Source organism: Raphanus sativus, chromosome 6 (assembly GCF_000801105.2).
Source record: "Raphanus sativus cultivar WK10039 chromosome 6, ASM80110v3, whole genome shotgun sequence".
NCBI classification, from domain to species: Eukaryota; Viridiplantae; Streptophyta; class Magnoliopsida; order Brassicales; family Brassicaceae; genus Raphanus; species Raphanus sativus.
In genome coordinates, this window is record NC_079516.1 from 5,214,355 (window position 1) to 5,233,504 (window position 19,150).

General features: G+C 37.5%; 4 protein-coding genes and 1 non-coding gene across 5 annotated transcripts; 2 read left to right on the forward strand and 3 right to left on the reverse strand.

Moving 5' to 3' along the window:
• Positions 1-6,235: 6,235 nt before the first annotated feature.
• On the reverse strand, positions 6,236-9,284 carry LOC108813360 (trifunctional UDP-glucose 4,6-dehydratase/UDP-4-keto-6-deoxy-D-glucose 3,5-epimerase/UDP-4-keto-L-rhamnose-reductase RHM3). Its single transcript, XM_018585897.2, has 2 exons — positions 8,873-9,284; positions 6,236-8,447 (listed from the first exon to the last, which is right to left on the reverse strand). Exon 2 carries the CDS (start codon positions 8,429-8,431, stop codon positions 6,431-6,433), a length of 2,001 nt encoding a protein of 666 aa, XP_018441399.1. The 5' UTR covers positions 8,432-8,447; positions 8,873-9,284; the 3' UTR covers positions 6,236-6,430.
• A 3,042-nt stretch (positions 9,285-12,326) lies between these two features.
• Positions 12,327-14,157, forward strand: LOC108807324 (bidirectional sugar transporter SWEET2). Its single transcript, XM_018579593.2, has 6 exons — positions 12,327-12,632; positions 12,856-12,892; positions 13,016-13,232; positions 13,317-13,475; positions 13,561-13,680; positions 13,774-14,157. Exons 1-6 carry the CDS (start codon positions 12,572-12,574, stop codon positions 13,888-13,890), a joined length of 711 nt encoding a protein of 236 aa, XP_018435095.1. The 5' UTR covers positions 12,327-12,571; the 3' UTR covers positions 13,891-14,157.
• A 49-nt stretch (positions 14,158-14,206) lies between these two features.
• LOC108807325 (uncharacterized) lies at positions 14,207-15,423 on the reverse strand. The gene is made up of 2 exons (XM_018579594.2): positions 14,493-15,423; positions 14,207-14,394 (listed from the first exon to the last, which is right to left on the reverse strand). Exons 1-2 carry the CDS (start codon positions 14,961-14,963, stop codon positions 14,344-14,346), a joined length of 522 nt encoding a protein of 173 aa, XP_018435096.1. The 5' UTR covers positions 14,964-15,423; the 3' UTR covers positions 14,207-14,343.
• Positions 15,424-16,717: 1,294 nt separating this feature from the next.
• On the reverse strand, positions 16,718-16,820 carry LOC130497138 (U6 spliceosomal RNA). The gene has a single exon (XR_008936151.1). It is a non-coding gene; the product is annotated as a U6 spliceosomal RNA (small nuclear RNA).
• A 61-nt stretch (positions 16,821-16,881) lies between these two features.
• On the forward strand, positions 16,882-19,117 carry LOC108812479 (pentatricopeptide repeat-containing protein At3g14730). The gene is given in 2 exon segments (XM_018584754.2): positions 16,882-18,434; positions 18,437-19,117. Coding segments are annotated over 2 exon segments (1,980 nt in total). The 5' UTR covers positions 16,882-17,008; the 3' UTR covers positions 18,991-19,117.
• The last annotated feature ends 33 nt before the right edge of the window (positions 19,118-19,150 follow it).

A 19,150-nucleotide genomic window follows, 5' to 3' on the forward strand; every position in this document is an offset into this window, starting at 1 on the left:
AAATTATGTGGAGCCCACTGCCACTATGCACACACAGTAACTTTCTCTTTTACTTCTATATAAACGATTGTTCGATCGAGATTGTAATGCGCACTTTTACACCCATTCTCTTCTCACATATAACTTACTCTCTCTCTCGTTATTATACTTATATCAGTGTTCTTTTATTTCTGCGGGGATAAAATTCACTCTTATTTAAATTTTTCGATACTATAAAATTGTAAGTTATTATAACACGTTATCAGCACGATCACTCTGCAATTCGGTAAAGTTTATATGTATCATATTTACCCTGCTATAATGGCCGGTATACCGCCTAATTTATGTTTATATTTTATAGTGTTTGTTTTTAATTCACTATTATTTATCTATATTAATGCGGGCGGTATGGTCGCCTCGTTAATAAAACCTTGATTGTTTAATTAACACACACCATTACATTTGGCTTGGCTGTGCCGCCGCACCACAAATTTATTCAATATTAAAAATATAAATTATCTATCACCATATACGATTAATATATTATTTGTGTATTATATTAATTTATTATACAAATGTTTGCTCACCTATAAAAAAAAAAAAATATATATATATATATATATAGTGAAATTTACTAAAATTGATTGACTGATTATTACGATATTTTCAAACTGTTTTTCGATTTAACGATTCAACCCCAACGGTCACAAAGAAAAAAATTCAAAAATTTTACCTTTTTACAACGGCTATGAACAGTATTTTTACATCTATAAATACATTCATACTTCACTCATTTTCTTCATCCAAACATTTCATTATCTCTCAAATATTTTCAAATCGCTCTCCTCCGGTTTTTCATTCCAAGAAAGATGATTCGCGCGTTTTTGATTTTAGTTGCAATTCTAATTTGTGTATCTATTTACGGTTTATTCGTTGGAGAATTTGCTCCGGGGGAATTTACGATGAATATCGGTTTACTTTTCTATACATTATTTCTATTTGTAATTGCTTGCATGATTAATGTAAACGGTTCATTTTAAATATTATAAAATTCTAATAAAATTTACTATTTTGTGTCTTGGAAATTCAGAAATGGCAAATATTGAAAAACTCCAGTTTCCGGCTTTGGAAATAACTGGGGCAAATTACACGGCATGGATAACTAATATGGAGCTTCATCTAGACTCAGAGAAAATACTCGAGACAATAAAAGAAGGGAATAAATCAGCTTCTCACGAAAGATCTAGGGCCGTAATATTTCTGAGAAAACACCTAGATGAAAATCTTACGCATGACTATGCGAGGGTAAAAGATCCTCTAGATCTTTGGAAAGCCCTAAAGGAGAGGTTTGATAACCAGAAGAAAATAACTCTTCCCCATGCACTCGATGAGTGGGCGAACCTACGATTTCAAGATTTTGAAAAGGTGGAAACGTACAATTCCGCTATATTAAGGATAGCGGCGCAATTAGAATATTGCGGTAAGCCCGTAACGGAAGCAGAAATGCTTGAGAAGACTTACCAAACGTTCCACAAAAACCATTATGTTCTACAAGAACAATACAGAAACCGTGGATACACGAGGTTCTCTGAACTCGCTGTAGCGCTCATGATAGCGGAGAAAAATAATGAACTCCTTATCAAAAATCACAATACCCGACCCACGGGAACCAAAGCATTTCCTGAGGTGAATGCGACGGATGTAAAAAATCCGGAAAGAGGAAATTTTTCCTATCGTGGTCGTGGTCGTGGTCGTGGTCACGGTCGTGGTCGTGGTCATCGATTTAATCGTGGTAATGAAAGGAGTTACAACCCAAGAGGAAGGGGATCCAACACATGGAATCGATCCAATCGTGGAAAAGGGAATGAAGCCCAAGAAAACCCTACTCGTAAAAACGAGAACGTCTGTTACAGATGTGGATCGAAGGGGCATTGGTCTCAAGTATGCCGAACTCCTCAGCATCTATGTAAGTTGTACCAAGAAACCATCAAAGGCAAAGCAAAGGAAGTTAATCTCAATGAGCACTTCGAGGGTACAACATCTACATACCTTGAGTCTTCTGACTTTATGGACGATGTCAACGAGGCCACTCATCAAGATAATTAAAATGCTTATAGTAACCAAGCCCAATAATGCCAGTGATGTCATAAATTATTATTACTATTATGTATTTTCAGTTCTAGAATAAAATTGTTTTTCGAAACAACTAATGTATAATTATAGTCTAATGTATAAGTGTGTGTGCTTATAATCAATGTATAATTATATAATGTTTACTTATGAAAATTTATTTTCTTTATTAATATTAATTGTGTGTTACAGAAATGGATAATGGAACAACAACTAAGCAAATTGGCAGAGAAGTTTGCATTCCAGATAGTGGTACAACACATACTATTCTGAAAGATAAGAGATATTTCTCTAACTTAAAATCAGCAAAAATGACTGTAAACACAATATCAGGTCCTACGGATTTGATCGAGGGAATTGGCAAAGCAAACTTTATGTTGCCTAATGGAACAAAGTTTTCCATAAACAATGCCTTGTATTCTCCAAATTCAAAGAGAAATTTGTTGAGTTTCAAAGATATATACCTTCAAGGATATGAAACTCAGTCTGCAACTGAGAATGGAAAGAAGTATATGTATATAACTTCTGAAAAATCAGGCAAAAATCTTGTACTGGAAAAGTTTCCAAAACTTCCTTCTGGATTACATCAGACTTATATTAATGCGATAGAATCAAACCTTGTGGTCAAAAGAAATCCAGAAGATATTACATTATGGCATGACCGTCTTGGTCATCCAGGCACTACAATGATGCGAAAAGTCATTGAAAGTTCACATGGTCATTCAATGAAAACCCAAGATCTATATCAAAGTAATAAAATGACATGTGCTGCATGTGCTCTTGGGAAATTAATCATAAGACCATCACCAACCAAAATTGATAAAGAATCACCAAAATTCTTAGAAAGAATCCAAGGTGACATTTGTGGACCAATACATCCACCATGTGGACCATTCTACTACTTTATGGTATTAATCGATGCGTCGAGTAGATGGTCACATGTTTGCCTATTATCATCTCGAAATATGGCATTTGCGAGATTTTTAACTCAAATAATCAAATTAAGAGCTCAGTTCTCTGATCATCCAATTAAAAGAGTTAGATTAGATAATGCTGGTGAATTCACATCCCAAGCATTTAATGATTACTGTATGGTATCAGGGATTGAAGTAGAGCACTCAGTTGCTCATGTTCATACACAAAACGGTTTGGCAGAATCACTAATTAAACGATTGCAATTAATTGCAAGGCCATTGATCATGAGATCAAAACTTCCAACCTCTGTATGGGGACATGCCATTCTGCATGCAGAAGCACTCATTCGGATAAGACCCAGTGCGTACCATAGATATTCCCCATTACAGTTAGCGTTTGGTAGAGAACCAAATATTTCCCATCTAAAAGTCTTTGGTTGTGCAGTTTATATCCCAATAGCACCACCGCAACGTACAAAGATGGGACCACAAAGACGGTTAGGAATATATATTGGTTATGATTCTCCATCAATAATAAGATATCTAGAACCACAAACTGGTGATGTGTTTACGGCACGATTTGCCGATTGTCATTTCAATGAGAAAGAGTTCCCAACCCTAGGGGGAGACAATAATCAAGTAGGAAAGGAAATCAAATGGAATGTGCCATCTTTATTACACCTTGATCCTCCTACGAAACAATCAGAACTAGAAGTTCGACGTATCATGCAGTTACAAAATATAGCAAGTCAATTACCCGATGCATTTGCTGATACCAAAATGGTAACTAAATCACACATACCAGCTGCAAATACTCCTGCTCGTATTGAAATACCACAAAAATATGGAGCGGCAGTTGATACACGTGAATCAGGAACACGTTTGAAACGCGGTAGACCTATTGGTTCGAAAGATAAAGTTCCTAGGAAACGTAAGGAAGGTGAAAAGCATGATACTCCCAAAATAACAGAAAATATTTTGGAAGAAGAAAATTGTGAATCTAACGACAATAGAGAACATATTGAATCTGAAGGAAATCACGAGATTTCTATCAATTACATCCATAATGGAAAGATATGGAAACGAAATAAGATGGATGACATTGATGATGTTTTCTCATATCTCTTAGCACAAGAAATAAATGAAGAAAACGAAGATCCAGAACCAAAATCTGTATATGAATGTCAAAAGAGACATGACTGGATGAAATGGAAAGATGCAATTCAAGTCGAACTAGATTCCCTTAACAAACGAAACGTATTCGGACCTATTGTGCTCACACCCAAAGATGTGAAACCTGTTGGATACAAATGGGTGTTCGTCCGAAAACGAAATGAAAAAAATGAGATTACAAGATACAAAGCTCGTCTCGTAGCCCAAGGTTTTTCTCAAAGGCCTGGAATTGATTATGAGGAAACATATTCTCCTGTTATGGATGCAATCACTTTTAGATTCCTGATGAGTCTAGCAGCTGATAAAAATCTCGAGATGCGTCTCATGGATGTGGTTACGGCATATTTATATGGATCATTAGATACTGATATCTACATGAGAATCCCAGATGGATTTAAAATTCCAGAAATCTTAAGTTCCAAACCTAAAGAGTTATGTGCAATAAAATTGCAAAGATCATTATATGGCTTAAAGCAATCAGGACGTATGTGGTACAATCGTCTAAGTGAGCATTTAACAAAAGAAGGATACACAAATGATCCTATATGTCCTTGTGTTTTCATAAAGAAAACTACAACCGGATTTGTGATAATCGCGGTGTACGTTGATGATCTTAATATTATCGGAACTCAAGAAGAAATACAAAAGGCATCAGATTATTTAAAAGGAGAATTTGAGATGAAAGATCTCGGACAGACAAAATATTGTCTAGGCTTACAGATTGAGCATTCTCAAAAGGGTATATTTCTACATCAATCTACATATACCAAAAGAGTATTGAAACGCTTTAACATGGATAAAGCAACTCCTCTTAGCACCCCGATGGTAGTTAGATCACTTAATGTTGAAAATGATCCATTCCGACCATCCGAAGAAAATGAAGAAATACTTGGTCCCGAAGTTCCATATCTAAGTGCAATTGGAGCTCTTATGTATCTTGCAAATTGTACTCGACCAGATATATCTTTTGCCATCAATCTTTTAGCAAGATTCAGTTCATCCCCCACACGAAGACATTGGAATGGAATTAAACATGTCTTTCGTTATCTTCAAGGGACCATTGATTTAGGTCTATTTTACCCTAAAAATTCAAAGGGTCAAATGATTGGTTTTGCAGATGCAGGTTATTTGTCAGATCCACACAAAGCTAGATCACAAACGGGATACGTTTTTACTATTGGAGGCACTGCCATATCTTGGCGTTCTCAAAAGCAGACACTCGTGGCTACTTCTTCAAATCATGCTGAGATCATCGCACTCCATGAAGCAAGTCGAGAATGTGTATGGCTAAGATCAATAAGCCGACATATCTGTTCAAGCAGTGGAATTGACGAAAATACGGAGCCAACTATTCTATATGAAGATAATGCGGCATGTGTTGCTCAAACAAAGGAAGGATATATCAAAAGCGATAGAACGAAGCATATTCATCCGAAGTTCTTCTCATACACTCAAGAGCTCGAGAAGAAGAAAGAGATTGAAGTAAGATATGTTCGATCAAGCGACAATGCAGCTGACCTCTTCACTAAATCACTTCCTACCTCGGTATTCAGAAAACATGTTCATAACATTGGAATGCGTCATCGGAATGATCTATGACTGCTCATCCGAGGGGGAGCTTACGTGGTTGTACTCTTTTTACCTTACTATGGTTTTTTCCATTGGGTTTTCCTGGAAAGGTTTTTAACGAGGCAACAAAAACGTTAAGCAAGAAGAGATAGTGACACTGGTCTCCAAGGGGGAGTGTTATAAACGTGAAAAATGGAATGTCAACAAAGGAAGCACCGATCATTGAAAATGATCGTGTGAAGTAAATTATGTGGAGCCCACTGCCACTATACACACACAGTAACTTTCTCTTTTTACTTCTATATAAACGATTGTTTCGATCGATTGTAATGCGCACTTTTACACCATTCTCTTCTTCCTCATATAACTTACTCTCTCTCTCGTTATTATACTTATATCAGTGTTCTTTTATTTCTGCGGGTATAAAATTTCACTCTTATTTAAATTTTTCGATACTATAAAATTGTAAGTTATTTTATAACAAAAATAAATTTATTTCTGTAATAATGTAACAAAGTTATGAATCGTAGTACAGTGCCAAAAAGAGAGTAAATGAATCATGTGATAAATAAAAAAAAACAAATCAAAATAATAGTAGAATCATTATAGTGAAACAACCTGCAGGATAATATAACAAAAGTGAATATGTGTGTTAAGGAGGGTTTTCACGTTCTCTTGTTGGGTTCAAAGACGTATTTGATCAACGAATCTTTGATGGAAAGCATCTCCGGGAACTCCTTGCTGAGCTTGGCACCATCCATCTCGTTGTTGCTCCGCGGTGCCACAATGACCTTAGCCTGTTCCTCCAAAGTGAAGTTGGACCATTTGAAAGCCGGCTCGATGTAACTCTTGTACATCTCTAGTATCTCGTTGTGGCTCACCACTCCTGGGTTGGTGAAGTTCCAAACTCCCCTCAGGTTCCTCTTCGCCATCTCGATCGAGATCGGTAAGAGCTCGTCTAGTATGGTCATGCTGTTTGGGATGTTCACCACTTTGTTGTAACGCGAGATCTTCGTGATGAAGTTTCGCGGGTTGTTCAAGTCGGATGAGATCGGCATGCGTACTCTCAAGGTGCACACGTTGTCGTACTCTCTCAGAAGCTCTTCCACCATTGCCTTTGTCTTTGAGTAGAATGAACCGGTGAAGTTGGGTTTGTCTTCTTCCTTGAATCCAATCCCTGAACCTTCAGGATGTGCAGCGTCGTACTCAAATATACAACCGGTAGCAAAGTTCATCATCAACAGACCATTCTCTCTGCAAACATCTGCTAGAGTCAAAGTGCCAGCAACGTTGGCTCGGATAGTCTCGGTTTTGTGGGACTCGCACCAGTCAACATTGGGTCTTCCCGTTACACCGGCGGCATTGAAGACATGAGTAGGTTTAACGCTGCGAATATCCGCCACGAGAGAAGCTCTATCCTCTAATCTCCCTTTCCCATACTCGTACGGAATCCCTTGCTTCTCACATAGCTTCCCTAGAAGACCACCGAGCCACCCGGTCTTGCCGTATAAAAGGAACTTAAAGGGTGCTTTGTTCTCTCCAGAACTACCAAGACTCTTGTTGGGAGTAACCACCGTGAACGTCTGATTACCATCTGAATCCTTGCGCTCGCCGTCTTCACAGAGTCTATCACCAGGCATCATCAGCATCCTCGGGTGAGGAAGCAGAGCTCCGGTAACATCACCCCACCAATCAGGGTTCTCCGTGTACCACTCCATCGTCTTCCTCAGCCCTTCTTCCCAAGCGGTCCGTTCAGACCATCCCAGTTTCTTCAGCTTCTGGTCATCAAGAAAGTACCTCTGGTCATTAAACGGCCGGTTCTCCACAAACTGAATAGTGGAGTCAGGGTCAGTCCCAAAGAGCTTGGAGATGTCATTCGCCACATCAATCACTCTCCTCTCCCTCGTCGTCCCGATGTTATACACATGGTTAACTTCCCCTCTGTGTAAAACAACCTCAAAAGCCTCAGCGACATCTTCACAGTAGAGATAACTCCTAACGTTAGATCCATCTCCGTGGATCGGAAGCGGTTTCCCGCTCATAGCCAACAACATGAATTTCGGAATCAGCTTTTCGGGAAACTGGTTAGGACCATAAACATTGTTCCCACGGGTAGTTATAACGGGCAGCCCGTACGATCTACCATAGGCCATCACAAGCATCTCAGCACCAGCCTTAGTAGCGGAGTAAGGATTCGTGGGGAGCAGCTGAGAAGCCTCGTGGTTTCCCACGGAAGCGTCCTCGTCGGTCTCGCCGTAAACCTCGTCGGTGCTGACGTGGATGAACCTTCTGATCTGCTGTCCAGTGACTTTGCATGCTTCGAGGAGGACGTGGGTGCCGTAGATGTTGTTCTTGGTGAACTCGAAGGAGTTGCCGAAGGAGTTGTCGACGTGGGTCTGGGCGGCGAAGTGCATGATGGTGTCGATGTTCTCGGTTATGAGGAGGTAGCTGACGAGGTCGTCGCTGGCGATGTCTCCCTTGACGAACTTGAAGTTTGGGGAGGATTTGGAAGGGTTGAGGTTTTTGAGATTGGAGCAGTAGTCGAGCTTGTCGAGGACGACGATTTTGTAGTCAGGGTAGGTGCGGACTAGTCTGTTGGCCACGTGGGAGGCGATGAAGCCGGCTGCTCCGGTGATGAGGATGTTCTTGGGCTTATATGTAGCCATTGTGATAGTGATGTATCTGCAGGGACACCAGAAACCATGAAAATTGCAGCTCAAATGTGAATAATTAGAACTTTATGGGATCAATTGTAATTTAATCAAACATAAGGACTACAAACGAAAATTCCATGTAATCTGAATAAAGCTCAAATGTGGGAAGGAAACAACCACATTAATAAGAACTGATTCAGATCTAACATCCTTTTGAAAACACAGACATGATTCAGTAAACAGGAAGCTAAATCTAACGCAAGCTACAGCTATTGGAGGAATCCGGATCGCAAGAAAGCAGATCCAGATCCACAAGAGTGAGCAGTAGATCCAATGGCAAAACTATAACAAGCTTCGAAGATCACAGATACCAACAAAAAAAACATTTCATGAAATGGCTAAGAAAGCATACATAATTATGATGATACAGAAAGAGTTCGGGCAAAGGTTTACCGTGTTGATTCAGATCAAAGATCAATCTAAAGTTGAAGAAGGTGGGGGAGAGGGGAGGGATCAATAAGAGTGAAGAGTCTAATAGGAGAAATGAGAGGGAAGGAATCTCAATCTAAACGAGCGTCAGAAAACGGTCAGCCCCCTGAGACGGTTACGGAGAACCAGCAGACTGCCCCCGCAATTACCTAATTGCCCCTACTACGCTTCAATAGTTACGGTGAGTTTTTTTCCTTTTAAATTTACCAACCGAAAATATAGGCACCGTTATGTCCGCTTGAGTTTCGGTTTCGTAGATTTAAAGAACGTAGGACACCACCCTCTTTGGGGCTTCGTGATCTCTGTTTAAGCAAAAATAAAGCCCGTTATCATTTTTTTCACTTATATAGAGAAAGAAAATGTATGCCCCTCGCTTTCTCTCATTTTCACAAGTATTAGAATAGAGACACTACGGTCCTGCCTCCCCCAAATGTTTGTAGAGAATTTATCCTTTATTATCTTATATAAGAAATGTTTACGTACCGATCTATGATCGATAATCATTGCTTCTCAGGTTTCAATTTTTTTCATACCACGTAAACGTTGGGTAAGCGGTTTTCAGACCTAATAATCGAAAATTGATGAAGAAAGTCAAAATAAAAGATTGATGACAGATATTCGCGTAACGTTCAAACTAATTAAAAATAAAAACATTAGTTGTCCCACGCTTTGTATATAGATCGCGTGAATTTGCTTAATATAGGTAATAACTACGACTTGGCTTAGGGCATCTCCAACCCAATTCCATTTTTTATTTCAAAATGGAGTAAAAGTAAATATGAAGTAACAAATGTTCCAACCCAACTCCATTTTTTGTTTGTTCATGACTCCATTATGGAGTGAAAAATGAAATGAGATTAGAGCAATTTTACTTTATATTCACTTTACTCCATTTTAAAGAAAAAAATAGAATTTTACATTGGAAATACTCTTAGTCAACTAATTACTGTTTACTACTTTTTTATTTCTTTAGTTGATCAAGGAATGAATTAGTTAAAGACAAAACAGAAAGTATAATGGTTTTCTGGATGATGAATAAAAGAAGAAAAAAATCAAGTTTGCAACGTTCAAAAATATACACGCAAAATTCAAAGTCTAGACCCGTCGTCCTCTGAAAATCTATCCCATGCACGGTCATGAACGCATAGTTTTTTTTTTTTTTTTTTGTCGTCAACAAAACAGATTCATATAGAAATCAAACCGGAAGCTAGTCATCCATATCCATATGAACAACACATAGTTCAATGTCACTGATTATAATTATATTCGGATTATTTATATACCTAATAACAGTATATATACTGTGTCTGAAAATTCAAAATATATATAGGTAGATGAAAACCGATTAAGCATAGTAAATTCCAATCTGGATATACTCCCTCTATTTCATAATAAGTGTCATCTGAGCTCATTTTCTTGTTACAAAAAGAGTGTCACTTTACAATTCCAATGTAAATTATACTAACTTTCAACTGAAAATTAATTGCAAACTGCATTGATTTTATAAATAATTTTATTTATCTAAAATACTATTGGTCAAAGAGGTATAATTAATTACAATTTACATATATTTCAACAATTTTCTTAATCTGTGTGAAAAATGTCACAACGACACTCTTTAAGAAACGGAGGGAGTATTTGTAAAAAAAATGGAGTACCATTTTATTGCGTGTTTAATGTATGGGTTCTTTAGGTCGAAAATTTAAAGCGCAACTGATTTTGTCTTAAGCCAATTTTCAAAAAGAAAATGACTGTCTTAGTTACAAAGTACGTTGATGGTCGTGTTTAATGTATGTGGTTTTAGGTCGAAATTTTAAAACGCAATTGATTAAAGTCTGGTTGAAATGCAAACTGTTGCAGTTGTGGGAATTTGAAGATGTGAGTGATTATGTTTTTTTTAATGTTAACTAGGTTTTGATCCATCTTTTCAAAAGGTGAGTATATTTTTTGTTTTATTTTTTTATGAAAAATTTAATTTCTATTATTATGTTTTTTTGTTATCATATTTTTATCTAAGATTAATTTAATTTAATATGTTTTGGTAACTATATTTAATATGCCAAGTTGCTTAACTAAGCATTTCAGAAATCATTTTTAAACTTCATTCTTAAAATCTGTAACATTTATATTTTCTTAGTATTTATGTAACATAATTACTCAAGAATATTTGTACCCAAAAACCTAATTTTAGAATCGACCCGAAAATCAAAGTCTCATACTCTATTAGACTTGATCTATATATTCGAATCGTTCTTGGAGTGTTACATCCAAAAACTAATATCAAACCCAACCCGCACTCAAAACCGAACAAAATATTTGAAAAATATTTGTAAAAATAATTTCATTTGGTTTACGTGACTTTATATATTAATTTGGTTTTACTCGAATAAAATGGTTAAGAATTTTTGTTTTCGTTTCATAAAAAAGATCTTTCTATTTTTCTATGATCATTAATCAAGTATTAAAAATAGTAAAGGTTCAAAAACACAGGCTAACATACTTTTAAAAAAAAAGACCATTTCTTATTATTTTTAAAATTAGGGTGCTCTTGTTGGATATAGTATACACGACGAGCAAATGTTGTTTTGTTATTTTAAATTTCTTGTCTAGGGGAATGTCGAATGTAAACCACACAAAAAGCTCCTACACGCAATCCAAAAGAAAAATAAATGATTGGTCAGAATGATCTTAGATAAATCAAGTGGGGATCATTGTCGACAAAGCGCAACTCTTTGAGAGCTCAATCCAAATCGAGAAGACATTTAATTGAGCGTCCCTTGGACATCGTTTTCACATTTTTGCAATATGATTTTGAAATATCCATGAAACAGGAATATCCAAAGAAAATTTTTACACATGAAATAGGAAAATCAGTTATTATATTTTAAATGATTGAAACCAGATTTAGAGCATTTCAAATGTATATTTCTATATTTTATTCTAAAATAGAGATCTCTATTATAAATGTAGATTTGTTCCATGTATGCATTTATAATAGAATTTCTCTATTTTTTTAAATATAGAAAAATCCTACTTTTTGTTTCTATATTTAGAGATGAAAATAACAATGCTTTATAATTTTTTCTATTAATAGAAAAACTCTATTATAGAAGTATATCATAGAATTTCTCTATTTCAAGAAAATATAGAGATGAAAATAGAGATCCTCTGAAGATGGTTTTATATAGGTTATAATCTCATATATTTTTGTAGATAGTATTGATACTTTTGAATTTGAAATCTCTAGCCTATCCAAAGAATAATCAATGAAGTCTTACTAGTCAAATATCAATTTATTAAAATTCTGATTTTTAATTTTATTTTCTAGAAGTTTGGATAGATTATACGCATGCTTAACGTGTTCATGTCATTTTGTAATTTGTAACATATACGTAACTTTGTTGGTAGAAATAGTAGTCACAGGCTCACAGCCGAACCTGGACCGCATATATATAGTCGGTCGTACGCCTTCAATCTTTTGCTCCTTGCTCTTTAAAGAAAGTCATCTTCTATTACAAATCACCTTCATTAGTCTCTATATTAGTTCTCTCTTCTTCTTAAAATCTCTGCCTCCATCAGAACAGAACAGAGGAACGAAGAAAAGCTGAAGTAAAACAAAGAGAGACTCTCTTTCCTTTTTTGTATGAGACAGAGAAGCTTCTCATGGATTTGTTTGCTTTAGATGGTTCTTTCTCAAAGTGGAAAGATGTTGCTGGAATCGCAGGTAAAGACTTTAATCTGCTTTTGATTCTCTTTCACTGTAGTTCTTTTTGATTCCTTTTTAGTTTAATGAATATACATATATTGGATCTGGATTTATTGTCATGATTATCACCAAATCAAGAAAATATGTCTGGCCATTTCTGCTCTGTTTTTTCTTCTTTGGAACTTAAAACAAGAACTCTAGCTTGATGTTTACTACTGTTGCATTGTTTGTTCTGTTTCAGGCAACATATTTGCATTTGGTCTTTTCGTTTCACCGATGTGAGTTCTTCTTCTTCTTCATCACCATCTACTAATCTTGTACTCCTTACTTGTATATTAAACTTCACTGGTTTCTTTCTTATTCTTTCTGTGTGTGTGTGTGTCTCTCTGTTTTATGTGTAGGCCAACGTTTAGGAGAATCATGAGGAACAAATCAACCGAGCAATTCTCTGGTTTACCATACATTTACGCTCTCTTGAACTGCTTGATCTGCCTTTGGTACGGCTCACCTTACGTATCCCAAAGAAACTTCATGCTTGTGACTGTTAATGGCGTTGGAGCCACTTTTCAGCTTTGTTACATTATCCTCTTCATCTTGCATACAGACAAGAAGACCAAGGTTTCTTGATTGATTCTTCACACGAAAAGTTTGCTTTTAAAATGTTGGTTATTGCTCTAATCAAGTTCTTGAATCATATGGCAGATGAGGATGCTTCTTCTGCTTCTTGTGGTGTTTGCTGTGGTTGCGTTGATTGTAGCTGGAAGTTTGCAGATACCTGAGAAGGTCACACGATGGTACCTTGTCGGGTTCTTGAGCTGCGGTTCTCTTGTCTCCATGTTTGCTTCTCCCTTGTTTGTTATTGTAAGTTTCCAAGAAACCGTCAAAGCAAAATATTATCATCTGTTGCCAGCTTTGTTGATTGCCTGACTTGTTTTGTCTTAACCAGAACTTAGTGATTAAGACAAAGAGCGTTGAGTTTATGCCGTTTTATCTCTCTCTATCTACTTTCTTGATGAGTGCTTCCTTCTTCATGTTCGGACTATTCAACAGTGACGCCTTTGTTTATGTAAGCTGTGTACTCTTCAGTAAGTGTGATTTGTAGTTTGTGTTATTTCTCTTATAAGTAATTAACAAACCTTTATTGTTTTGAAAAACTCAGACACCAAATGGAATAGGAACGGTTCTTGGTATTGTGCAGCTATCTTTGTACTGTTACTACCACAGAAACTCTATAGAGGAAGAAACAAAAGAGCCTTTGATTGTTACTTATGTGTGAGTTTCGGCAAAGAAGCTAGTTTTGATGTCTCGATCGCTGAAGATTATGTGAGACCACATGAAAGATTCACTGATGTGGATTTTGTTTTTTGTGTGTGTGATGGAGATCTCTGGTGGGTTGATTTTGAAGAACATTTGTCCATATATTGTTTTTTCTAAAAGAAGATTATTCTATTTGTTTGTTCATAAAGATTTTGCTTTCTTTGTTATAGAACGTTTGCAACAGCTTGTAGCAATTGAATTGGTTCATAGATATTGTTTTTAAATTTTTTAAAATTTTTTCCATTTGGCCTATTTAAAAAATCACAACACACAAAGAGAGGAAGAAGATTCGTTTCTACATCACATATATAAGACATTGGTTTACATAAACATGTTTTGTTTTGGAGTTCTCCGAGTCTTACCTTTCCTGGCGGTATTAAAACTTGTTACGCACGGAACTTCGAGAAGACAATTACGAAAGCAAATCTCTCAAAGTTGTTCTTACCAGAGAACTCTGTTTCACCTACAAAACAATAACACTTAACTTATATCCATTTCTAGTTAAAAAAGACATTTTTTTGTTGTTGTTTGGTGTAGAAGAAGTGCAAACTTAAAACTCACTTCTTCCTGAGATGGAGAATGCTGAACCGGATCACCACGTTGATCATACAATATTAAACCACTAAACCGAGGGAGTTCACATTTCTCACCCATCAGAATCGGTCGCTGCCAAACCGGATCAACCGCATTAAGGCTCCTTTCTTTTACCGCAAGCAATGTCCGTGGCTTAGGTCTCGTTTCCATCTCCATCCACTTAGCTGCAGAGCTCCAACAAAACGAACCCATCAGCCTTCTCTTCACTTTGCTCCATTTACGGGTCCTTGTTTCTTCCATTATTGTTCTTGACCAAACAGACGATGTTTCAGATGCCCACTCCGCGTCTGCTACTTGCTTTAATCCTCGAGAACCTCGGTTGAGAAACGCTACGGCTGTGCAGAGGAGCGTTACTGCAGCCGCTGTTCCGACCAAGATCACGACCGCGTCTTTCGTTGTTAGCTTCAGTTTATCCTCTAACTTCCACAAGGCTTCCATTGGTTTTTTTGGGGTGTTTTTGGGGGGTCTATTAGAGCTATTGGAGAGTAGAGGGGTGAGGAACGTATATAGGTAAAAATGGTGAGCTTCATGTGAATTCCACCGATATATTTAATGTTCATTACTATGGTATTTAATATTTATACCCTATGTAGTTTTATTTTCCCCTCAATTCAATATCTAATCTCACCTTTGACTTTCATGATTCTTTCGGTTGGCTATAAACTGTAGCCGTTGTAGTCTATCTAGTAATATTAGCATTGGCGCTTGTGCAATTGATCAACAGAGTCTCATCACCAAGTTTGTAGATAGAACAATCAGGCTTCAGTTGCTTTCGGTAAAGGGGCTGGGACACATGTACCTTGAAGAGGGCTTGATCACATGGTTCGAGACTAGAGAGTCAACAGCATGAGGAGGGATTTATTTTCTTTTATAGCTTTTTAGAGTATATTCTTTGATCTCTTACACACTAGATGTATAAAGGTTTTGATTGAATAAAATTTACATTCATTCAAAAAAATTAGAAATTAATTGTTAATGGAAAATAATATAAACTCTTAATACATTGAATGATTGAAAAGAATATTAACACATTTTTGTTGATGCTTCAACACCAAAGTTATTCTTATATATCTCATTTAAAAAACAAATAAATAATTATTTTTCTGAGTATTGAATTAATAAATAATTTTAGTGAACTCAGAAAAATATATTGCAAAAACTCAACATTTAAATGGTATAAAATTTATAATTTGTTAGAAATCCCATTTAAAATAGCTAATTTATAAATTATTTCTGTAATATCATTTAGTCCGTGCACAACACATAACACACCTAGTATGAAACACATAACACACCTAGTATGAAATATTAACTTTATTGTCACTTAAGATGGTTTGTTTTGCTTTTGTTATAGCTTATGGAAATATACTATATATGTATATATATCACAGTAGCTTGTAGGGACACAGGGTTTTTATGACATCACGAGCCACATAAGGCTTGTTTGTTCATGTTCTTGTTTGGGTGTGGATGAATTAAAAAAGTTAACTGAAAGGACAATTATCTTCACATACAATGTGTTCATATGATGAAGATGCTGGTCCAGGCACATACAGGCGTTGAAGGCTATTATCCTCCTCTTCATGGACCACCCAGTGCTTGGACTGGTGGCCATGATCTGCAGCAGCAACATCCACCACAAGGACAGGAACATGGATGAAAATGTCTAAGTCACTCATCTCTCCGACAAACGACTCATGAAACTAAGCAAGCCTCCCTTTTGTAATTTTGTCTGATTCTTTTGGTATGTAATGCATACAATTGTGAAGAATCCAACATGATGGATGTTCAGTAATTTTACTGCCTCAATCATGTTCGGTTCATTTCATTAGGCCCAAAAGGCCTGTTTTTCTTGAAAACATGTTAACCAAAAAAAATGCTGATAACTTAACCGGAATATCGTACCAATAATCTCATTTAACAAAAGACATTGGTGTCGTCGCCTTGAAACAAACCGCGTTCGAGAATTTTCTCCGACCATCAGAATTGCAACAGCACGAAGTCTTAGCTAACTAAAGTTTATTTCCAGTAAAATTAATTAACAAAACCCTAGAACTTCAACGTTAAACGTGTAGTGACTCCTTTTCTCGCAGATTTGCATCCAAAGTATCTGTTCTGACTTAGAAAGTAAAGCAATGAAAAACCCAGAAGAACAGATGAAGATTGAATCGATCTAGAAAAAAAGAACAAAAAAAAATTTGGACCATTTCTCGATTTGTGCGTGTCATCCTTGCGCAGGGGCCATGCTAATCTTCTCTGTATCGTTCCAATTTTATCGGATGTCCCCGAAGGGACAATCATCTTCGTCACTCCATCGCCATATACACGTACCTTCTTCTCTTCGCTTCACCGATATGGGACTGTTTACGTTCCTACTTGACAGCTAAAATGGGCCTATTCTTTGTATCAAGCCCATTAAGGTTATCGAGCATATAAAAAAACAAACTAAAAAAGCACAATTTCAAATCGTGGAGCCAGAGAACATGACCGTCTTCTTCCTTCGAATCCAGATTCAAAAACATTCCATCGGAACTCTGAGGCTGCTCCCACGAAGCTCCTCTATAAAGCCCTCTCCTTTATCATCTCTCTACTCCACACTCTCCTCCCAAATCGAAGAAGAACAGCCGCCGAAGAGATACGACCACCACCATGTCGCTACATGCATCGCCGCACTGCAACGCTGCGCGCAGCGCAACGACGCCGTTTCCGGCGTGCAGCTTCACGGCTTCATGGTTCGCAAAGGGCTTCTCGACGGCTCCTCCCCTCGCGCCGTCACCAGCCTCGTCAACATGTACGCCAAGTGCGGTCTCATGCGTCGCGCGATCTCCGTCTCCGGTGGATCCACCGAGCGAGACGTGTTCGCTTACAACGCGATCATCTCTGGGTTCGTGGTGAATGGGTTTCCTTTCGATGCGGTGGAGATGTACAGAGAGATGAGAGCTAAGGGGGTTTTACCTGATAAGTATACGTTTCCTAGTTTGCTTAAAGGAAGCGATGCAATGGAGGTTACTGATGTTAAGAAGGTTCACGGGTTGGCGTTTAAACTTGGGTTTGATTCGGATTGTTATGTAGGGAGTGCGTTGGTTAGTTGTTATTTGAAGTTTAGGTTAGTGGAGGATGCGCAGAAGGTGTTCGACGAATTGCCTGAGAGAGATGACAGTGTGCTTTGGAACGCTTTGGTTATTGGGTATTCTCAGATGTTTAAGTTTGAGGATGCTTTGAGAGTTTTTAGTCAAATGCGTGAGGAAGGTGTTGCCTTGAGTAGGCATACCATCACCGGGGTGTTGTCAGCTTTCACTGTGTTATTGGATCTTGACAATGGTAGATCGATCCATGGGCTTGCGGTGAAGACGGGGTTTGATTCTGGTGTTGTTGTGTCGAATGCGTTGATTGATATGTATGGAAAGAGTAGATGGCTAGAGGAAGCAGTCAAGATCTTTGAAGGGATGGATAAAAAGAGAGATATATTTACGTGGAACTCTGTGTTGTGTGTTCATGACTACTGCGGTGATCATGATGGAGCTTTAGCTCTTTTCAACAGGATGATTTGTTCCGGAATCCAACCTGATCTCGTTACTTTGACGACAGTTCTCCCCACTTGCGGTCGTTTAGCTGCACTGAACCAGGGAAGAGAGATTCACGGCTACATGATCGTTAACGGACTTTTAAACCGAAACTCCAATGATGAGTTCATTAACAACTCCTTGATGGACATGTACGCGAAATGCGGGGACTTGAGAGATGCACAGACGGTTTTCGACTCGATGAGGAATAAAGACTCAGCTTCTTGGAACATCATGATTAACGGTTACGGTGTGCAGAGCCGCGGTGAGTTAGCTTTGGATATGTTCTCACGTATGTGCGAAGCAGGTGTCAGACCTGATGAGATCACATTCGTTGGGTTGCTTCAAGCTGTAACCACTCAGGCTTCGTTAGCGAAGGGAGGAGGTTTTTTGCGCAGATGGAGACAGTGTACAACATCGTCCCAACAAGTGATCACTACACTTGTGTGATAGACATGCTTGGCCGTGCAGGCAAGCTGGATGAAGCATATAAGTTGGCATTAGCAATGCCCGTGCGGGATAATCCTGTAGGCTGGAGGTCAATATTAGCATCTTGTCGCCTCCATGGGAACTTAGGTCTCGCAATAATTGCCGAAAAGCGATTAAATGATATACAACAGCCGCCAACAGAGCATAACGGCGCTTTTATATTATTGTCTAATATATATATGGAAACCGGTGGATACGAGAGAGTTTCGGCCATAAGAGAGGAATTCAAACAAATGAAAGTGAAGAAGACACCAGGTGGAAGCTGGATTCAGGTCAAGCATGAACTTCACAGGTTCTTTTACAGCGATAAGACTCACCCGGAATATGAATCTATCGAGGCTTGTTTAAGTCCGTTGACTTCTCATATATATGGTGATGGTCATCTTTATACGCTGCTCGACGATTATGACTAATTTTGGTTAGTCATAATATCCTTCTTTTTTGAGATTTTCATAACCTTAAAAGAGTATTAGAATTTACTAATAATGTTGTGTGACAGACAATCGTTTCCGGATTAGAATATCTACGAACCAACAACAACTGTTTGGCCATGGTTCTGTATTATTTAGCCCA